This window comes from Rhinatrema bivittatum, chromosome 1, assembly GCF_901001135.1.
Source record: "Rhinatrema bivittatum chromosome 1, aRhiBiv1.1, whole genome shotgun sequence".
Taxonomy (NCBI): domain Eukaryota; kingdom Metazoa; phylum Chordata; class Amphibia; order Gymnophiona; family Rhinatrematidae; genus Rhinatrema; species Rhinatrema bivittatum.
The window spans coordinates 398,161,147-398,175,202 of NC_042615.1; the positions used below are offsets into that span (position 1 = coordinate 398,161,147).

Genomic DNA, 14,056 nt, shown 5'->3' on the forward strand with positions numbered 1-14,056 from the left:
GACAAGCAGGATGGTAGTCCTCACATATGGGTGACATCATTGATGGAGCCCTATCACGGAAAACGTCTGTCAAAGTTTCTTGAAAGTTTTGACTGGCACATTGAGCCCACTGAGTATGCCCAGCATGCCATGATCCCTGCAGTCACAGGGGTCTCCCTTCAGTCTCTTTTTTCCTCGCTGCTTTTAGCCTCGCATTAAAGGAGCTCTGAGTTTTTCTCACCATTTTTTCCTCATGGAATATTAATTTCTGTCAGAACATTTCCCTCTTGGGTCTCCCTTCGACATCCCATTCGGTGAGTACTCTTGGGAGTCTTTTCCCGTCTATTCCGGATACTTTACTATTAGTTTCCGCGAGCCACCTACCATTACCTGGCCTAAAGGTTTTATAATGGCCACCGGGTTCAAAAGTTGTCCTAATTGTCCTCTGACAATGCCTATTATAGACCCGCATGACATCTGCATTCTCTGCCTGGGATCAGGCCATGATGTCCGCACATGTTCCACCTGCACCCAGATGACACCGAAGGGCAGGCGTGCCCGACTAGATAAAATGGAGGAACTTTTCAAAAAGATCACTTCATCTTCTGCATAGTCACTGAAGAAAATTCCTTCCTCTGTTGAAAAACATCGAGGTAAGAAGAAGGCCGATGACCGTCCGTCACAGACTCCATCCGGATCTTCCATAGCATCGTCTTCGATATCCAGCAAAGACCATCGAGAGTCCGTTCCTTCGGAAGCATCGGTGTCCGGATCGGCTTCGAAGGATGTCGAACCGATGAAAAAAAAATGGGTCCGGGTACAAGAGCTGCCATGCCCCTCTGTACCTGATACACCGAGGTGCTCTTCACCGGCGTCTGTCAGAGACTGTGCCACCACACTCTGCTGTGGAAGGGCCAGTAGCGCCAGTCTTACCTTCTCCTGGGACAGTGGACCCTGTCCCAGTTTCCAGGAAAGAAGTGACTTCAATGATTCAGCAGGCAGTCATCGAAGCCTTGCAAAAATTCCAAACTCCTCTGACACCGATGCAACCATCGACACAGACACCGGAGCCAACCATGTTTGCTCCTCAGTGCTTTACTTGGTGTTTTTCCAACACCGGCACAGATACCATTGGATTTTCCGATGCCTCCATCGACGCAGTCTATACCAAAACATCCATCAATGACTCCAGCAATACCCATTCCAGGCTCATCTGAAGACTATGACAGAGACTCTGATCAGTCACCGGGGCCATCAGGCTTACAAACGTCCTGTATTCCATCGATGCCATTCCCTGGTCCATTGATGCCTTCTCAGCCTGGTCCATCGGGTGATACCGATCATCGGTTCCCATCGGTGCCATTGATGCCTTTCGGTTCTCCGTCGATGCCTTTTCTGCCTCCATAGATACCAAAGCAGATTCCAAAACAACCATCAAAATCTACATCAATGAAAAAGCGTCCTCTTCCACAGGACCCCTTAAATTCTTATGGATCCCATTTCCAGCCTCAACACAGTCCTTGGGAGGATGTTGATACTGATGACCTTGCATCTGAACCTTCTCAACCAGAAGAAAGGAGGAAGTTCCCACCAGAGGAACTTTCTTTTCAACACTTCATAAAGGAGATGGCAGATACCATTCCTTTTGAATTATTTGCTGAAGAGGATACCAGGCATAAAACCCTTGAAGTCCTTCAGTTTGTAGATGCACCAAAAGAGGTCATGGCGATACTCATCCATGAAGGTACTGCTGGAACTTCAGCATTGCCTATGGGAGCATCTCTGTTCTGTGCCAGCCGTCAATAGGAGAACAGACGCAACATACCTTACACCAGGTTTTCAAAAACCACAGTTGCCACATCATTCATTTGTTAAATCAGCTCAGAAAAAAGCAAGGAAGCAGAAACTACATTCATCTACTCCTCCAGGAACAGAACATAAATTTCTGGATAGTTTAGGGAGGAAAGTGTTCTAAGGATACATGCTTGTGTCCCGTATTGCAGCATATCAGTTATATATGACGCAATATCAAAGGAACTTATGGAAACAAGTTCAGGACATAGCGGATACTCTCCCCCATCAACAGCAAGTCTCACTCAAAGCTCTTATTGACAAAGGGCTGGAGTCAGGAAAACATGAAGTACAGGCTGCATATGACTCTTTTGAAACAACTGCCAGTCTATCAGCTGCTGGAAATAGTGCACGGAGGTGGGGTTGGCTGAAGGCCTCTGATCTCAGACTAGAAGTCCAAGAAAGACTCGTGGATCTCCCATGCACAGGAGACAATTTCTTCGAAGAGAAGATTCAAGCCACTGTCTCTCTACTTAAAGATCATCATGAGACACTCCGCCAGCTGTCCAGATTGCATCGGAACAGCCATCCTCAGCACGAAAACCAATATGAGGCCGATAGTACCTATCGGCCTCGTAGGTACTATCCACCTACTTCTTCTACATGCCCTTTCAGTCAACCTCAGAGGACATCCACGTCAACCAAAACAGGCTAAAACTCATCCACCCCCACAAACAGGACCAGCATCTGGTTTTTGAAATCCATACCAGAGAGCAGCAGCCTCTTCAACAACCCCAAACCCAACTTGCCTGTAGGAGGTCAGCTCCACTACTTCAACACCAATGGGGTCTCATCACCACAGATCAGTGGGTGTTAGCCATCCTGAACTGGGGGGTACCGTCTAAAATTTCAAATGTTACCCCCGGATTCTCTGCCCATTCGTCTGCGGTCACACAGCATCATAACATCTCAACTACAATCAGAACTCTCCACCCTGTTGACTACTAGGGTTATCGAAAGTTTCCCGGTCTCAACACGAAAGAGGGTTCTACACCCGCTATTTCCTAATTCCAAAGAAAACAGGCGGTCTCTGCCCCATCCTAGACCTCCACAATCTCAACAAATTGCTTCAAAAAGAAAAATTCCGGATGGTCTCCCTGGGAACCATTCTTCCCTTATTACCACAAGGAGATTGGCTCTGTTCTCTAGACCTTCAAGAAGCCTATACTCACATTCCCATTTCCCCACAACATCGAAAGTATCTACGATTCATAGTGGGGAAAAGGACATTTCCAATACAGAGTCCTTCCATTCGGACTGGCCTCAGCGCCTCGGGTGTTCACAAAATGCCTGGCAGTTGCGGCTGCACATCTACGACAAAACAACATTCATGTTTTTCCCTACCTAGACGACTGGCTCATCAGGAATCCATCCAAGCAAGGAGCTCTTGCTGCCTTGAGGAGCACCATATCCCTCTTGCATTCCCTGGGATTTCTAACCAACTATCAGAAATCACATTTGAACCCGTGTCAACTCCTCACCTTCGTCTGAGCAGACCTAGACACCACAATTGCAAAAGCTTTTCTTCCAAGCAACTGTTCGAACACCCTAGCGAATCCTGCAAACTCCCTGAGCAACTGCAACTTCGCCTCTGCCCATTAATCCCTGACACTATTGGGCCACATGGTATCTACAGTCCACGTAACGCCTATAGAAAAGTTTAGCCAAGAGAAGGACTCAATGGATTCTAAAGTCTCCATGGCTTCAAGCTATTCAGCCTCTTTCGACCCTAATACGAGTCACTAACCAGTTACGTCTCTCACTTCGATGGTGGACAAACCAATCGGCTTTATGGGCCGAGTTAGCGCTCTAACAGCTGACCCCTCAAGTAACTTTTAACCACAGATGCATCCAACTTGGGATGGGGAGTCATGTCAGTAACCTTGAGACTCAAGGTATGTGGACTCCACTCGAAAGAAAGTGTCAAATCAACTTTTTAGAACTTCGAGTGATATGATATGCCCTTTATGCCTTCAAAGACTGCCTCTCGCACAAAACTGTGCTGATGCAGACGGACAACACAGTAGCAATGTGGTACATAAACAGGGAGCCACAGGCTCCTATCTTCTGTTTCAGGAAGCAGTGCAGATTTGGGCCTGGGCCCTAGCACACTCCATGTAAGAGTAAGAAAAGGGAAGTGATCATCCCCTTGTACAGGTCCTTGGTGAGACCTCACCTGGAGTATTGTGTTCAGTTCTGGAGACCGTATCTCCGAAGAGACAGAGACAAGATGGAGGCGGTCCAGAGAAGGGCAACCAAAAAGGTGGAAGGTCTTCATCAAATGACTTATGAGGAGAGATTGAAGAATCTAAATATGTACACCCTGGAGGAAAGGAGGAGCAGAGGTGATATGATACAGACTTTCAGATACTTGAAAGGTTTTAATGATCCAAAGACAACGTCAAACCTTTTCCGTAGGAAAAAAATCAGCAGAACCAGGGGTCACGATTTGAAGCTCCAGGGAGGAAGATTCAGAACCAATGTCAGGAAGTATTTCTTCACGGAGAGGGTGGTGGATGCCTGGAATGCCCTTCCGGAGGAAGTGGTGAAGACCAGAACTGTGAAGGACTTCAAAGGGGCGTGGGATAAACACTGTGGATCCATAAAATCAAGAGGCCGTCAATAAAGAGTGGGTGGCTCGCCAGAACAACGGCTACTGCCTGGAGAATAATACCCTTATTCAATAAACATACACATGCTTACTGTGACTCCAACATCGCTCTAAGCTACAACAGCAAGAGCAAATGTGGAAAAAAGGATTCACACTCACAAAGCGGGGAGTAGCTGGCTTGTTACGGCGGTTACTACCCCAAACCAAATAAGCCTGATACTTCACGTTCAACCCATATCCAGCATAGCTCTCTGCTTCAACGGCAGGGGAGAAGAAAAACTGATACTTCACGCATATCCAGCATAGCTCACTGCTTCAACGGCAGGGGAGAAGAAAAACTGATACTTCACGCATATCCAACATAGCTCACTGCTTCAACGGCAGGGGAGAAGAAAAACTGATACTTCACGCATATCCAGCATAGCTCACTGCTTCAACGGCAGGGGAGAAGAAAAAAGGATTCACACTCACAAAGCGGGGAGTAGCTGGCTTGTTACGGCGGTTACTACCCCAAACCAAATAAGCCTGATACTTCACTTTCAATGCATTTCCAGCATAGCTCTCTGCTTCAACGGCAGGGGAGAAGAAAAACTGATACTACACGCATATCCAGCATAGCTCCCTGCTTCAACAGCAGGCGAGAAGAAAAACAACCAATAAGGGCTGAATAACATAGTCTGGGTAAAACAAATAAGCATGGGTGTAGCTTGCTTATTGCGGCGGTTACTTCCCCTACTACCCCTAACTAATCAAGCTTGATATTTCACTTGGATGCACCTCCATCACTGCTCTCTACATTAATGGTGGGGGTGGAAGGGAAATAGAACCAAAGAGCTAAGAGAAACAGATAAGTATGAGAAAAAATGTGTGAAGCTTGCTGGGCAGACTGGATGGGGCTGTTTGGTCTTCTTCTGCCATCATTTCTATGTTTCTATATGTTTCTATGTGTCTCAGGACCACTTATCTAGCAGGCATATAAAATGTCCTAGCGAACAATCTCAGTTGACGTTTCCATCCCCACGAATGGTCTTTGGATCCCTGCGTAGCAAGCAAATTTTTTCAATGCTGGGGTCGCCCAACCATCGACTCTGTGTCCAAAATGACCCACAAGGTGGAAAAGTTCTGCTCCCTCCACACCCGTCAACAAATGTTCCCCAGGGACGCCTTTGCTTGCCCCTGGAACACAGGGCTTCTATATGCGTGTCCTCCGATTCCGCTCATAGCCAAAACTCTCGTGAAGCTACAACAGGACAGAGGGACCATGATCCTCATAGCCCCATATTGGCCTCAACAAGTATGGTTCCCCATACTTCTAGATCTCGCGATCAGGGAACCAATTCGCCTGGGCACAGCGCCCACTCTCATAACTCAGAATCAAGACAGGTTACGCCATCTGAACCTACAAATCCTTGCCTTGGATGTTGAAAGCTTGATCCTGCAACCACTCAATCTTTCAACTCAAGTCTCTCAGGTTCTTGTAGCTTCACGAAAGCCTTCCACACTTAAATCTTACCGTTCCAAGTGAACTAGATTTACCGAGTGGTGCACTCAAAAAGGTATCTACCCTTTCTCCTGTCCCATTCCATCTCTATTAGATTATCTATGGCACCTCTCAGATTCTGGTCTCCAGACTTCTGTGCGTGTACACCTGAGTGCCATTGTGGCATACCACAAAGAAACAGGGGATGCCCCAAAATCAGCGCAACCCCTAGTGAGTCAGTTCATGAGGGGCTTACTTCAGCTGAAGCCTCCCATTCGACCACCAGTTATGGAATGGGACCTTAATGTAGTGCTTGCAAGGATCATGTGATCTCCGTTTGAGCTTTTGCATTCCTGTGATATAAAATTTCTTACATGGAAAGTCCTTTTCCTAGTATCTATTACATCTGCTAAAGAGGGTCAGTGAGTTAAAAGCACTGGTCACATACTCACCCTACCCAAGGTTCCTGCATGACCGAGTGGCCCTTCGCACTCACCTCAAATTTCTGCCTAAGGTGGTAACGGATTTTCACCTTAACCAATCCATAGTTTTGCCCTCTTTCTTTCCAATGCCTCACTCTCACCAGGGCAAGAGATTTTTGCACACCTTGGACTGTAAACGTGCACTTGCTTTTTACCTAGGCCACACTGCAGTCCATAGGAAATTCACCCAACTCTTTTTGTTTCTTTTGTCAAAAACAGACCAGGAGTTGCAGTGGGCAAACAAACTCTCTCCAACTGGCCAGCAGACTGTATTGAATTCTGCTATGAGAAAGCAGGCCTTCCTCTCCAGGGGCGAGTAAAAGTGCACTCAGGGCTATGTCAACATCCATAGCACACTACTGTTCAGTACCTATTGCAGACATCTCCAAAGCTGCGACTTGAAGTTCTCTGCATACATTTGCAGCTCATTACCTCTTGGATAAGGAAGGGAGACAAGACTCTGCCTTTGGACAATCTGTCTTGAAAAACCTATTTCCAGTATAATACCCAACTCCTTCCACAACTGCCTGCTGTGATTCAGGCTGCCTCATCTTAGTCAATTACACCTCAGTTGTTGTGCCTGTTGCACGAGTTATGTGCCATTGACCTGTTACAGGATGAGTCAGCCTGTAGCTTGCTAATCACCCATATGTGAGGACTACCATCCTGCTTGTCCTGGGATAAAGCAGAGTTGCTTACCTGTAACAGGTGTTATCCCAGGACAGCAGGATGTAGTCCTCACGAAACCCACCCGCCACCTCATGCAGATGGGACCAATGCAGTTTTATTGTTTTGTTTTTTCACTCGCACTTATTGCTACAAACGAGACTGAAGGGAGACCCCTGTGGCTGTAGGGATCATGGCATGCTGGGCGTGCTCAGTGGGCTCAGTGTGCCAGTCAAAAGTTTCTAGAAACTTTGACAGAAGTTTTTCTGTGATAGAGCTCCACTGATGATGTCACCCATATGTGAGGACTACATCCTGCTGTCCTGGGATAACACCTGTTACAGGTAAGCAACTTTGCTTTCTTGCAGCGGGTACAGTAGAGCCAGTCCTTTTCCCCCAGCAGGGCCGAGGGTTCTATTTGAGGTATTTCCTAATTCCAAAAAGGAATGGCAGCTTACACCCCATCCTCAACCTCAGGGCGTTTAAACACGTTTCTCTTGAGAAAATTGCAAGATGGTTTCTCTGGGTACGCTGATACCCCACCTCAAAAAAGGAGACTGGCTCTGCTCCCTCGATCTCAAGGAAGCTTACACCCACATAACTATTTGCCCCGACTATAGAAAATACGTCTGCTTCATGGTGGGGCGGGCCCACTATCAGGGGTTGAGGCCTTTTGGGTTGGCCTCAGCCCCTTGCGTCTTCACCAAATGCCTGGCAGTGGTGGTCGCGTATCTCAGGCATCTTGCGGTCCATGTCTTACCATACCTAGATGGGTTAATCAAGAGCAATTTCCGCGCAGGGGGCGCTGAGTGCTTTTACCCTGACAGTGCGGGTTCTACAAGCCTTGGGGTTCGTGATCACCTACCCAAAATCTCACCTCTGTCTCCTCAGCTGAACGACATGATGCAGGCAAAGGTTTTTTTGCCCTGCTATCGGCTCTTACCCTCGCTGGTGGCCTCTGTCTGCAGCAGCTGGCTGCCCGATTTCTGCTCCATTTGCTGGGCCACATGGCAGATTCCGCCCGTTTTAGCATGCGGGGAGGGCTCAGTGGACCTTGTGGTCACAGTGGTGATAGGCTTCTCAGAACCTTGAGACTTGGGTTGCAGTCACGGAAACTCTGCGGGCATCTCTGTCCTGGTGGGAACACCTTTCCAATTTGGAGAGAGGGATTCCCTTCCAAACTGCTCCACCTTAAGGGGTTTTCACTACCAATGCCTTTCTTCAGGGCTGGGGAGCCCATGTGGTCGGCCTCTACATGCAGGGTTTCTGGACTGCTCAAGAAGCCTGCTGTCAAACTTTCTGGAGCTTTGGGCGATCTGTTACGCCCTATGGGCATTGAGAGACCAGTTGTCGCACAAACCAGTCTTGAATCTGGATAGACAACCAGGTGGCAATGTGATATATCAACAAACAGGGGGGCATGGACTTGATCCTCCTTTGTCATGAGGCGGTGCAGGTGTAGACCTGGGCCCTGTCGCAGGGGATGTCGTTTTGCACGACGTACCTGCCTGGGACTCTGAACGTGTTGGTGGGCTGGCTGAGTTGCTCCTTCCAGCCGCACGAGTGGTCCTTCAACCTGGAGGTAGTGGCCAAACTTTCATTGGTGGGATATACCACATGTGGACCTCTTCGCCTCCCCACACAGTCACAAGGTGAGCAGGTTGTGCTCCCTGTCGGGGGATGGACATCTCACCTGTGAAGACTTCTCCCTCCGCTGGGGGAGAGGTCTACTGTTTATGTATCCTCCTCTCCCACTTCTTCTAAAGACCCTGCTGAAGCTTCAACAGGACAGAGGGACCACGATCCTCGTGGTGCCCTTTTGACCTTGACAGGTCTGATTCCCCCTCTTGTGTGACCTGTCGATCAGGCCCCCCATCCAGCTGGGGACTGTGCCCAATCTGCTCATGCAGAATCAGGGCATCCTGCGCCATCTGAACCTGCAGGCGTTGGCCCTGGTGGCTTGGATGTTGAGCGCCTAGTCCTTCAAACCTTGGCCCTCTCGGATAGTGTTGGTGGCTTCTAGGAAACCTTCCACCAGACAGTCCTACAGCTTGAAGTGGAGAAGATTCTCCATCTGGTGTGCGAGGCAGGGCTTGGATTCATTCACTTGCCTCCTTCCCTAGCTGTTGGGCTACTTGTGGCACCTTTCTGAGTCAGGGCTTCAAACCAGCTCAGCCAGGGTCCATCTCAGCACTGTGAGTGCGTACCATTCAAGCGTCACTGGTAGGCCTGTTTCGGTGCAACCTTTAGTAGGTCGCTTTATGAGGGGTCTGCTCCAGCTGCAGCTCCCTCATTGGCCTCCTGTTATGTCCTGGGACCTCAACATTGTCCTAGCGTGGCTCATATGTCCTCCCTTTGAGCTGCTGCGTTCCTGCGACATGAGGTTCCTCACCTGAAAAGCTATATTCCTGGTGGCAATCACTTCGGCTTGCAGGGCTGGTGAGCTTCAAGCCTTGGTTACATACTCGTCATACACAAGGTTTTTTTCACGATCGTGTGGTCTTGCGTACACACCCTAAGTTTCTGCCTAAGGTTGTGACTGACTTCCACCTTAGTCAGTCCATCGTTTTACCCACCTTCTTTCCTAGGCCTCATTCCTACCCAGGGGAATGGGCTCTTCATACTCTGGACTGCAAGAGGGCCTTGGCTTTCTATTTAGATTGTACAGCAAGTCACAGACAGTCCACTCAGCTCTTTGTGTCCTTCGATAACATCAGGCTGAGAATGGCGGTAGGTAAACAAACTTTATCTAACTGGCTGGCGGATTGCATTGCTTCTGCTGTGCACAAGCAGGCCTTACATTAGCCGGCAAAGTTAAAGCTCACTCTGTGCGGGCCATGGTGGCGTCAGTGGCTCATCTGCGAGCAGTCCCCATTGAAATTTGCCAAGCCGCAATGTGGAGTTCTCTTCACACGTTTGCGGCTCACTTCTGCCTGGACAAGGATGGACATCAAGACAGTGTCTTTGGTCAATCCGTCCCAGACCTGAACCCCAACTCTTCCGGCCTAGTTCCCCTGGTGGGAGCCAGGCAGTTCCCGACCAACAGCACTGCAGTTGTGCCCGTTGGCACCTTGTTCAGTAACTGTTGGTCTCACCTGCTAACGGGGACAGCCTGGAGCTTGGTACTCATCCACATGTGAGGACTACATCCTGCTTGTCCTAGGAGAAGCGCAGTTGCTTACCTGTAACAGGTGTTCTCCTAGGACAGCAGGATGTTAGACCTCATGAATCCCGCCTGCCTCGCCGCAGAGTTGGGTTCTCCCTCAAGTTTGTTTTATTTTTTCACTCGTACACTTTTTTCCTATGTTATGAGACTGAAGGGGGACCTTGTGTGGATGTGCAGATAGTGGCATGATGGGCATGCTAAGTGTGCTAGTCAAAGCTTCTAGAATCCTTGACAAAAGTTTTCCGTACTGGGCTCCATCAGATGATGTCACCACATGTGAGGACTAACATCCTGCTGTCCTAGAACACCTGTTACAGGTAAGCAACTGCGCTTTGTTAACATAAGGCAATATAGGAAAAAAATTCCAAACTGACTTATTAAAAATGTCACTAGACTTCTTATGCATAATGGAAACTTGGCTTACAGACACTAATAGTGTTCTCTTAAACCAACTTTGCCCATCAAGTTTTAAAGTCCCTGTTAACCACTGTTCAGGAAAAAGGGGAGGAACATCACCAAATGACTATTTAAGACATGTATCAACACTCCCCAGTATGAAATGCCATTCATTTTGTTATCTGTAAGCTTATGTTTGTTCTATTTAATTCCTGGACTGGCAGTAGCAGACTTTTCTTTTTTTCTGGTGGTAGAATGCATTTCAAATAAAAAAAATGTTGACTTAACTTCTGTTGTTCTGGGAGATTTTAATCTTCATGTTGATGCAGCACAAAAATCCATTGTTTCAACTCAATTTCTTGAACTGTCAGCCATGGAATATGATCAGATTGTTACCATGCCCACACATAGCTCTACCAAAGAACCAAATGGATATCAGAGATGTTTCTTGGGTGGTGGTTTATAGATTTGCCAGTGAAACTTTTATAGTTATTGGTGGGTCACACATAGCTCTGGGCATATTTTAGACCAGCACTTCTCTACCAGTGTGTCGCCAAGCAGCAGCAGGTGTTGCGTGCTACTGGTCTCCCGCTGCTCTTCCCACCCCCTTCCTTCACCCAGCGAGAGGCAGGCTATCTTCCACTGTTGCCACCCGGGCTATCAGCACGTTCAAGCCCGGATGGGAGCGGCAGCAGTGTTAGTGGAGGCTGACAACTGCGGCTGGGCCTCTTCTTCTTCCCGCACCTGCCCCCACCCTGGCCCGTAACAGGAAGTGATGTGCAGAGGGATACGCGGGAAGAAGAAAGCCATGCTGCGTGAAAAAGTAGCGTCGGCAGTGGCTGCCCTGAACAGTAGTGTGGGACCGAAGCAAAATCAGAAGCAGCCAGAAATCGGCACAGGAGACAGCAGAATTAGCCTCCCATGGCCGATGGGATTCTTCTTTCTTGGCCTGCGGGGGCTAGAGGAGGAGGCTGCTGCAGCTACCATTTGTGCGGGGGGGGGGGGGGGCAGGATATGAGACAGCCAGCTGTCTGTAAGTGAGAGAATGTATGTGTGACTGAGTGTGTGTAACTGTGATTGAGAGCCTGTGTGTGAGAGCATTTGATTGAGATCATCTACGTAAAGTGTGTGAGAGAGAGCATGTGTGTAGGAGAAACTGGTCAGAGAGGTGATGAGTGTGTATATAGGAGAAACAATGGAAGTGACTGGTCAGGGAGATGACTGGAGTGTGTGTATGTGTGAGAGAGAAAGTAATTGTGGGAATGAGAAGCCTGGGAATGTGGAGAGAGCTAACATAGTGAGAAACATGGGTATGTGTGAGACACAGCATGGGAGTGAGAAGCCTGTATATGTAAGATAGAATATGGAAGTGGGAAGCCTGTGTGTGTCTGCGCATGAGAAAGAGAGACTGATCGGGAAGGTGACTGGTGTGTATGTAAGAGACTGGTCGGGAGATGATTGGTGTGTGAAAGACAGAAACTGGTCATGGGGGTGTAATTGGTATGTATGTGTGTGTGAGAGACAGAGAGACTGGTCGTGGGCACTAAGGAAGAGGACCATGAGTACAGAGCTTCAGCCACTACTGCTTCTGGTTTGTTCTACTGGCCTGCATGGAAGAGGAGTAGGAGAGCTGCTGGGAGGGGGTTAGTAAAGGTGACTTTTTAAGTTTATTTTTCTTGATTGACTGCCATTTTAATTACTGAATACTATGTGATGTCTGCTGTTTGAAATATTTTATTTGTGTTTGGAGAAATGTATTTATTTTTGAGTTTTTAATTGTTGGATATTATTCTGTTCATAGTTGTGAAACATTTATTCTGCTTATTAGTATAGTTATACGATTATTTCTGTGTTGGGATCTATAGCTGCTTGGCTAGTTTTGTTTTCCTAATAGGTGTATTGGTGTTTAGAGCCTGATTTTAATATTTGTAGTGTTGCCTTTTCATAGATAGGGTTGCTCCTGTTTGAGTGTATTCCATAATACAAGTGTAACTGTGTGCAGATTAGTTTATGTGCATTACTGCAGATCCTGGGAGTATGTTGGGTCGGTTCTATGTATGTGACCAAGGTGAGGTATTTTACTGTATCAGTCTTATTTGTTGTATTTTCTTAAGAGGACATGCATTAGTGATAAACTGCTGTCTTTTCATAAGTAGGGCTATTGAGCCTGGTAGTTGGAGTTTGTGTTGCTGTTACTGAGATGACACTAGAACCAGAATATATTTTTTTTGTAAGGTGAGTTGTACGGGGAATGTCATAATTCTGCTTTACATCCATAATTGTGGGTCAGGGGGGTTCCTGTGGATGCAAACTGTACTTTTACATTTAGCCCTATGATGGGCATTTGTTCAGTGTGGCACGCATGTGAGAACCATCTGTCAGGTGTGTCCCGACAGAAAAAAGGTTGAGAACCACTGTTTTAGACCTTATATTAAAAAAAATAAAAACAATTTGTATCGGTAACCGTAGGGTTGTTACAGAAATCCCATGAGTTTGTTTAAATCTAATTAAATACTTATATTTCGTTTTATTGATTTTATTCAGATCCAGACCTTTCACGTAGAGGCACCATGCCGATCTGTCGAAGATTTAACGAATGGGGTTGTGATGGCCCAGGTGCTTCAAAAGATGTAAGTAGTTCTTTGCTTAGTACACTAAATTTTTTTCTTTTTTCACAGTATATCAGAGCTTGCCAAACCTGTCCTGGGGACCCCACAGCCAGTCGGGTTTTCAGGATATCCACAATTAATATGCATGAGATAAATGTGCATATATGTCAGTATATGAAAATTTGTATATATGTCAGTATATGCAAATTTAACTCATGCATATTCATTGTGGACATCCTGAAAACCCTACTGGCTGTGGGGTCCAAGGACAAGTTTGGGAAGCCATGTAGTATATAGTAAGCGAAAAGTACCAACCTCTGGATGAGTCTTGGTTTTGAAAGCAGCAGTCAATCATTTCCTTAAGCTGCTGATGAAGGTCGATCAGTATACATATTAATCATATTCCTTTTTTCATTGTTTCACCCACAAATTTACCTTTGAGGAGATGTGAAGTAGAGGCAGTCTTCTGAAACAAGTAGAGGCAGTCTTCTGAAACAAGTAGAGGCAGTCTTCTGAAACAAGTAGAGGCAGTCTTCTGAAACAAGTAGAAGATGAGGACCTCTATTTTGTATATCTAGAGATATTTACTTGGGTTTATAACTTTGCAAAACAAATATACTTTTTTGCTTGTTCCCTAGCTGAAAGATTATGCTGATTTTTAATCATAGCCTAGGGAAAATGTCAGTTTGATCCTCTTGCTATCAGCTTACCTCTGAGTACACTGACTTTTTATCTGCAAAGGTATGGCAAAGTTATTCTTACCTGTTCTTTAGGATTTGGTTTCCTTGAATGTGACTTGCATTTACTTTCAGAAGG

The 14,056-nt window shown here is 46.9% G+C and overlaps 1 protein-coding gene and 1 long non-coding RNA gene across 6 annotated transcripts in view; one reads left to right on the top strand and one right to left on the bottom strand.

Annotated features, from left to right (window-relative positions):
* The window catches only part of HOOK3 (hook microtubule tethering protein 3), a 1,188,278-nt gene that overhangs the window by 25,388 nt on the left and 1,148,834 nt on the right, over positions 1-14,056 (top strand). For all 5 annotated transcript variants that reach the window (XM_029601894.1, XM_029601878.1, XM_029601884.1 and 2 more), the window contains exon 2: positions 13,176-13,261. In XM_029601894.1, coding sequence (XP_029457754.1) covers positions 13,176-13,261 — 86 coding nt within the window. The remainder of the gene's footprint in view (positions 1-13,175; positions 13,262-14,056) is intronic.
* Positions 1-14,056, bottom strand: part of LOC115091746 — a 35,952-nt gene that overhangs the window by 5,826 nt on the left and 16,070 nt on the right. Inside the window, exon 2 of the long non-coding RNA XR_003856807.1 lies at positions 13,676-13,775. This is a non-coding gene — a long non-coding RNA (uncharacterized LOC115091746). The remainder of the gene's footprint in view (positions 1-13,675; positions 13,776-14,056) is intronic.